At 35.2% G+C, this 8758-nt stretch overlaps 1 protein-coding gene across 1 annotated transcript in view; it reads right to left on the bottom strand.

Moving 5' to 3' along the window:
- Nucleotides 1-3510: 3510 nt before the first annotated feature.
- sand (potassium two pore domain channel sandman) overlaps nt 3511-8758 on the bottom strand; it is a 346390-nt gene continuing 341142 nt past the window's right edge. Inside the window, exon 2 of the mRNA XM_090416103.1 lies at nt 3511-5134. Within this exon, the coding sequence (XP_090272229.1) occupies nt 4431-5134 (704 nt within the window). The 3' untranslated portion in view covers nt 3511-4430. The remainder of the gene's footprint in view (nt 5135-8758) is intronic.

The raw sequence follows: 8758 nt of genomic DNA, 5'->3' as shown, positions 1-8758 counted from the left end.
CTATCACAAACATCTGTTTTCGATGCGGGATTTGAGCTCGAAGCCTGTTGGCTCGTGAGTGAATAACTTAACCACTCTGCTAGCTAGACCAACTCATCTCGTGACCATGCAAGACAACGTTTACTATGAGTTCTGTAGCCTCCCAGAGTAATTAAAAATTACTGGGAGTAATTAAAAATCCACACATCCGTAGAAGAATGAAAATGAAATACAGTAGTAAGCTTTTCATGCAACAAATTAGTATATTTGTTTTCATTTTCATATTATTATGTTATGCTATCAAGTTCAAAATACTTTATGTATATATATAAATGTATAAATGTAATGTTTACCCTTAAGCAAGTATTCGAGATGCAATTCATTCCAAATGAATTCAAAATCAATTGAACCAGATGAAAGTAGCTTATTAAATTTTTGATATAAAAAATAAAATCGTGTATAATTTATTCTAAATTAATTCTCGAATATTTTGAAAAATTTTGGAAATTAATTTCAATTTTCACAGTATATTATTAGTTTCAAAGATGATTTCTTTAATTTAAAGGTAGTCAGACATTCATTAGTCGATCAATCAGAAAAACAAAACAAAACTCATTACTGTATTTGTCGTATGCATACCCCAAGAAAATATGTGTACTTTTTTTTTTTTGATACTTTCATATTTTATTCACAACTTGCAAAACGACGATGTTGCTTTATTCACTTTCCCTGCTCAAACGGCTAATATTTCTTCTAATACGAGTTAGAAATTACGAGTCACTTAAATTTGAAATAAGGCAGTAGAATTTATTACGTCACAGTTACGTCAAGAGAAACTGATTTACGGCAGAAGTATTAGTCTAGAACAATTTCCACAAACAGCTATATTACAGAAATGTCATTAATAAACCTAAAAAATCAGTGAAAGTTAAGTAATATTTCACATTGTGGTGTAATATTTTGAATGTTGAGAATTTCTAAAGAATATAGTAAGAAAATTATTGACTAAACATTTGCGCAATGAATAGTACAATATGAGATTCGTTATATTAATAATAATTTTTATATTAATAATAAATTGATTGAATAAATAAATAATTCTTCTTTTAAAGAGAAAGTTAAGTTTATCTTTCCAATATGAATGATACAAAAAGATTTATTTGGAATTTCGGCCCAGTTCAGAAAGACATTGAAATAGTTTAATTTCTTTAGAAAGAAACTGTATCTTATATTGTACTAATCCAAAAATAAAAAAATAAAAATAAAAATAAAATCTAGTGGAGTTACGTGATGCATCATCCATCAACTGTTGCAAGTTGGTCTGTTGAAACTTAGATCACGTTACTTATTCAAGACAGTGGTAGCCCATAACCTATTTAAACACAGACGAATAAATGCGGTTGCTTTTTAGTGGTCTCCGGTGTCATCTAAAATGAATATCACAAGCATAAAACTGAGGTTTGCCAAAATCTAAAGCCTCTGTAAATGGAAGGTATGAGTCATTTGCGTCAGGTGGAACTACTAAATATTAGATATGTCTGTTGTTCTTCTAAAATACTTCATGTAAATGGAGGAAAAACCATTGTAGGCTGGTCTATATGGTATAGAGTCAAACTGGACGTCACTCCTGGTGTCAATTTATATGTGGATATTTCGTTTCAAGAAGTGATACAGTCCTATTTATGAGAACCCTGAAATGTCATCAAAATTATTGATTTCCACAGCAAGATTTCTTATTTTTTCTTTGGTCAATCCAGGAATGGCAGTTACATAAATAACACAGAACAGTAACATTTTTCAGCGTAAAGGTTGGACGAACTAAAAAGCTGCAAGGAACAATATGTCCACGCGATAGCCTTCCTTGCACGTATCAATTAATTTTACAAAAATTAGAGCTGCAGATATTATGATTTCTAAATGGGGTATTTGCATCTTTGTTATTCCTCAGCAAGAAATTGTACCTCACACAAAGGATTAACATATGAAGCAAGATTTACAATAGAGCATAGTATTCGGATCATTCGTCTAGAATGGATGTCAAATCAAGTTTATTTTTGTTATGAAAGAGACATTTATATTAACATTGGAGTAGAGGAAGTTTTCTATGTGAAAATAGAAAGGAACCCAACTCCATTTGGGATTTTGCAGGTAAATTTAGTTTCCATGTTAACAATGACATCAAGACATCGACCGTGATGAGGTTGGGTGGATATCTGCAGCAGCTGGCATGGTGCCAATAGCAACAAGTCTGATATCGCTTGTAGAACCATCCCCAGGGATCGTCCCTTAGTCTACTTAGCTCACTAATAAAGGTGGTATGTTGTCACTGAGCAAGATTGCTAGTACGTCTCATCTCTAGATGATGGCGCCGCCTAATGTATTTCTGTATGCAGTAAAATACCGAAGGTTGACTAATCCATCCAATAATTCTAAGATTTTATTACATCAAATGTATTGATTGGGAATAACAACACGATCTTAAAATTTTCCTCATAGCAGTCAGAGTTTAAATTATCCATGTGGAATAAATATATCTGTATTTCTTTTCAAAACAAACAAAAAGGTGAAATAAACGAGTAAAACGTTTTATTTTATATAATTTTTATCAAAATAAAAAGCATATACCACATCCCAATTAAACTCTTTAATTTCCAAAAATTAATGATCTTAAAGTTCTTAAAAGCACTGGGCGATGGACTGAGTCCTTGACTCTTTATCCCGTCATCTGAATGAAGATAATCTGTGTGGATGGAGTGTTATTGAGCTAAAAAGCTCTAGTCATGGCTGGGTAACGGCAATAGCCGAGCCTCAGTTAAAACTTCATTTCATTGGTACAGCATTACCATTTGTTACCCTGGAAGTCCTCAATTTCAAAAAAATAAATAAAATAAAAAAAAATAAATCCTTATAAGGACTGGCTTAAAGGGGCGAAGCAAAAATGCTTTTCATATTCCCCGTTATCTGTAGAGGACAGTGTAGGAATAAGGTGTTATTGAGCTATTAATTAAAGCTCTGATCATGGCAGGAGGGTAACAGCAATAGCCGAGCCTCAGTTAGAGCTTCATTAGCTACAGCATTGCTATCCATTACCCTCCAAGGGTATTGGATTGAATGAATCAATCACCGCATCGAATTTATTCTGTCTTTTTTATATTTTTTATTTAGTTTTATAACTGGTGTATTTATGTTTTTGATAAGTAATATAATAAAATAGTAGTTAATTATTCATTTCTTCTAAATTTCTTCTATCATTTTTTTCTATTCACTTTATTGTAGAAGAATAAAGTTTCAAAAGATTATATATGTGAAAAAAAAGACATATTATCATTATTCCCAGCCCAGTTGAACATACCTTGAGTGTTGGTGTCTCAGTAGTAATTAATATTGCTGTGTGATTTGAGTGAGAGTGAGTGAAAACAGCTTACTTCTAAATAAGAATATCATTAAAAAGAGACAAGAAAGAAAGAAAAGAATAAGGAAACAACCTTATCATTATTTATTCTGTAGAAAACTGAGGTCTCAGCCACCATAGTAACTATGTAAACCTTTATTGATTTATCCATATCCTAATACTTCTTCACAAGCCAGGTAGGTGGCAGCACCTGTAGCCTACCTCAGTGAAATACCACCATTGTCAAGCATAAAGACTGTGAAAACTGTGACAAATATGCCATTTGTTTGGCTCTCGTTTCTCAAGAAATATGAAGTGTCGGCTACTTGAGTGCTTTCAAGTGATATTAAAAACAGGTCTATGTTTTTAGAATATTTGTTTCTTGTCCGTAATTCTTCTTCATCTTCTGCTTCTTCTTCTTCGTAATCAACGAAATTGTAACATTCTACTAAACTGACTAGCACACATGGCTTTTGAATTGGACATGGTGATTTAAGTAAACCCGCATCTTGTAGAGAGAGAGAGAAAGAAATTGTCATCTTTGATATTAGCATCACCTTTCGTAACACAGAAACAACTGGCATGGAGTACCTTATTTTATTTATATTTATTATTATTTGTTGTTGTTGTTAAAGAATTTGTACAGTCACCTATTGGTTAACTACAAACTCCCTTCATCCAATGGAACATGTCTTCTAAAAACGGTATTTTGAGAGAGAGATAAACAAAGAGAACCACTGATGTACTTTGATGAGAGAGAACAGAATGGCTGCTCGGTAGACTATGGTATTCGAAGTGATTGAATCCACAATTTGGCACCTCCATTACTCCGACTGACATGAAATAAAGGTTAGGGTAATCCTGTAGGGTTTACTAACATCACGAAACACACAATATTCCTCGATCTGTTGCCGACTTCGTAAGTTGCAGACGAACACAAAGTAGTGACCACCAACGCTCTCGGCAGGTGGTAACAGATTCGGGCGGTAGTAGTAGTAGTAGTAGTAGTAATGAAGGTCGAGCAGTCGGAGGAGTGGTTGTGTTCCTCCGGAGTCTCCGGTCACCCCATGTCGTCGTCTTCCTCCTGATCCTTTATGATGCCAATCCGACGACCACAATTGCGCACCTTATGGATCACCTCCTCCTGCATAAGGTTGAAACACATCGCAATCAGAGCCATGCCGAACAGAAGATACAGTGAACACATCACCAGCTTCTCCTGCGAGCCGCTGTCGCTCACTACGGAATCGCCCGGAACCAGATCACCGAATCCGATGGTGCTCAGAGTGACGAAACAGAAATAGGATCCGTCCAAAAAACCCCACCCTTCCCACAGAGAAAACAAGACGGCCCCTCCAGAGATGTACCCCACCAATATCACCAGACACAGAGTAATAGGCACAGACACGCGGGGTTTCTCGTAATCGCTGTCTTCGTGGATGTCGTCGGGAGCGGTCTCGATCCGTACTTCGTCCTCCGTCGGCACCTGGAGTTTCTCCCCGAGGGGTGGGTCGATAGAGTTTGCCCGGTTGGTGGAATTGTGCGCCACGATGTGGTGGACTCGATAATTCTCGGCATGTCGCCTGCGTTTGTAGTGATCGTTGGGAGCACATGAGCACATTCGTCCGTAGACGTAACGGAAGGACTTGGCCAAGATGTCGCCGATATTGGTGAGGTAAAGAAGCATCAAGGGGATGCCGACAATGGCGTAGAGGATAGTAGCGGCCTTCCCCCAATCGGTTCTTGGAGCGATATTACCATAGCCTGGAAAGATAAGAAATACAATTGATAAGATAATTAATTAAAAATAAATAAAATTGGAATTTAGTTTTAATAAACATTACGAAAACTTGTTTAATTAAAAAGATTAAAAATTAGTAGTTTCCAATAATAGCAGTCCGAATCTTTTGATTTCTATATAACCTTTCTCTGAGGAGTTCTATAAGTATGCAATCATGAAAAAAAAAAAACAACGAATAAAAGGAGGACATATCTGTCTATTTTGAGGTCACGCTTTTGCGTATACAATATGCTCTTTTACTGAAAAAAAATGGAATTTTATTCCTTTTATAGTCTACTATGCCGATGTCTTGTAAGGTACATTAATCGAATAATTTCGCTTTAAAATTACATTTAAATTTCAGTCCAGTTTTCTAACATGTAACTTAATGTTTCTAACATTATTACATTTCTCTATATAAAAATTACACAAGAAAATGAAACATTTCTGGATGAAATAAGAAATCAAGTTAATTGTTTCTCCCTTTGTATTATGGAATAAAATGTATCCAGGAAATAATAAGAGAAATTACGAAAAGCATTTATCCCATCAATCTGACCTTTACAGAGAGACAGAGAGAGAGAGAGAGAGAGATTAAATTCGAAGCTAATAATACTAATGATGAACTTTTAAATAAGAAGTGCACAAAGAATAAAGATGGAGAATAGAGATCCAAATCTTCTTGCATTGGATTATCTATTCTATCATGATTGCAGAGTTCCTTTGAATACTCTACCCATATATCCCTTATTTTATCTTTCTCCATTAAGATGTTTCCACTGGGTCTTCAATGCAATGAGAGCCTACCCTTTTGCGAGATTTGCTAGTTAGCTCCCTAACTTTTTCGTGATACTTGTTCTCAGTATCTTGCCATTCATCCAGAGTTTACTCATCTTCTTCTCAATTTGGGAATTGTTTGTTTTACTGCCTTTTTTATGCTTTCTTTAAATTTCTGCCATCTATCCTCAATCCATCTTTAGGGTAAGGATATTTGGTGGAATCAGGAACATTAACAGCAGTGGATTGTGCCAGTTCCTTTAAACATTTATCTTGTATTTCTTGATTTTTAATGGAGCGAAGATCATATTTTTCTATATTTATAGGTTCCATTGTTTTCTTTAATGGCTACTAACTCAGCCATTCCAGTCTTCAAGTGCAACAAGGAGGAGACACAATCTCCTTCACTACAGCATAAAATGCTGATATCCGCACTTAGTTTTGAATGCCAGTGAAGGCACGGTCCCAGAGTGTGGCCGCTGGTGTACTCTGCCAGCTACTTGGAGCCATAAGTGAGAGTTGCATGAGCAGTGAGGACCAATTCCACCCAGCCACCAAATATTTTGATGCGACTGCTGAGCAGGCAGAGGTACTACCCCTACTACCCATACCTTGCACCCCATGCCTTACATACCTTACACACCAATTAACTATAGTGCAATATTAAACAGTTTGCAATCTTCATTATATAATATGTGGAATTATATCATATATTTAAATAGTATAACAGAATTTTGCCAGTATGCAAAATGTGGTTATGAGATCCCATTTCACTGGAGTTTAGTTTAACCGAAAATTGCTCTATTAATGTACATTTAGTGATTGTGGGTTTCTACAGAAAGAAAGGAATATCTCATGAATGTCAGACAGTAGCGCATAGGGGAAAGAGTCAAAGAGAATGAAGATGAAAAGTAGGGTCATAAAGTTCTGCTCTTGGGGCTAGACCTATTTAATTTGTATATTGAAGGGATTATAGAGGGTTTCAAAGAGGTGGGGGTATGCAAGTGTTTGCTAATGATACAAAGGTAAGAAGAATAATAAACAAACAAATGACTAGGATTATCCAGGACTTGAGTAATTCAATAGTGTAGACAACGGAAAATGGATTCTAGTTCAATGCTATGAAATATTTATAATTTAGTGAGTATACACACACACATATCTTCACTCCTTAGATGCCTTGTCAATTTTATACAAGCTGTAACCGTTAATACGGAATTATAAACTTTAATGTGAAACCTACCACGGATATATTTCCACAGTGACCTTTATAATTTTCGTCGACATTGTTGATGAAAACAAAGATATGACTGTAAGATAAATCAGTGAATTGTTAAAAATAGTGACGCATTTTAAACTTTTTAGAGCAAACCTAAAAGAAGGAATACGAAATGAAATATTGTAAATATTGATCAAAAAAGGAATGAGTAATGTGAAACTCTTTTGAGTATAAAACAAATAAGACACCAATAATAATAATAAATTTAGTTTAATACTTTATCCAAGTGTGAGCAAACAGAGTTTGCGCCTAAAAGTATGTTCAGGACTGAGATAAGGTAGTACAACACCGGGAAACTAGTTGCAAAGGTGGAGCAAGCTTACATCACTCCTATCTCAGTATCTCCCATAATGCAAAACACATCTCCTTGCGGATATGTATAATATTATGCATTAAGGGAAGGGCCACTACCCCCAGGAAACTCCTATAGGTAGAGATGGCCTTGCTATTGCTTCTGCCTGGTATCTCCACATCTGGGCCTGGCTCCCACCGAAGAGACCTCAATAAAGGTCGAAACTAGTCTGGGTAGTGGCCAATCCCTATCGCAGGATAAAACTCAAATTCTAAAGGAAAAAAAAGTTATGTTATAATTCACTGAACCAATAAAACGGATGGATCATTTTGACGAATCATTATTAAAATTTGCTTGAGAACTAATTGTAATTTCTCATGTTCTGCAATCAGTTTTGTACAGCGAAATGATTTATTACCACTAGGTGGAGCCATTATTGTCTATACACTAAGCTTACTTGAACGATAGTTTTAAAATGTATTATCAGCCAGATAACGGCGACTTCATAATTAATGGTTCCTTGGATAATAATTTGCACAATTTCCTTTTCTCTCCTCGCCCAGATTTGGAAGAGCAATTACGCAGATGTGTTTACTTTGGATACTGTTAAATCACGTGTTATCCTTTCAAAGATTAAACGCACTCTACTTGCACCTGGACGGTTTTACCAAAACGAGAATAGCAATAATAGCGGACGTGCAGCTGCTCGATGCAAAGATTGTCATGTTAAGGAGATGAATCATTTAATTTCCTGATATTTTAAATTGGGTAAATTTCGAGTGTCATTCATTCTCTTAGAGAAACGAGTTTGGCATATTATGAAAGAATTATTATTATTATGATTTCAAATAGATGATATTATGTAATAAATTTATTGCTCGGTTATTTCATAGAATGAATGGTTAGAATACTTTCACCTGAAATAAAATGTCAGTTTAAAGTGCTTGTAATGCTGATGGCACAAAAATATAGTTATCAAAACCGGAAAAATGCATATGCACCCTACATAGTTTATGGAAATCTGAAACGCTTTAACAGTCATAAATAACACACACACACACACACACACACGGTATGCATGAAAATAGCAACTGTGTTCCTGTATTAGGAGCAGATTCGTTTCAGCATATCGCAAATTGTTTTTCCCAAACTAATAATTTATGGTGTTTTGTATCATTAGAATTATGTAGCAAATTTGCAATCGAATATAACGATGGATTTAAAGAGAAATACAAATGACAGGTGGCGTGAGTACATAAG

Source organism: Typopeltis vanoorti, chromosome 1, assembly GCF_054136105.1.
Source record: "Typopeltis vanoorti isolate ZY-2024b chromosome 1, IOZ_Tvanoo_1.0, whole genome shotgun sequence".
Lineage (NCBI taxonomy): Eukaryota > Metazoa > Arthropoda > Arachnida > Uropygi > Thelyphonidae > Typopeltis > Typopeltis vanoorti.
The sequence above is the reverse complement of the archived record's forward strand: the minus strand, read 5'-3'. Positions and strand labels throughout refer to the sequence as shown.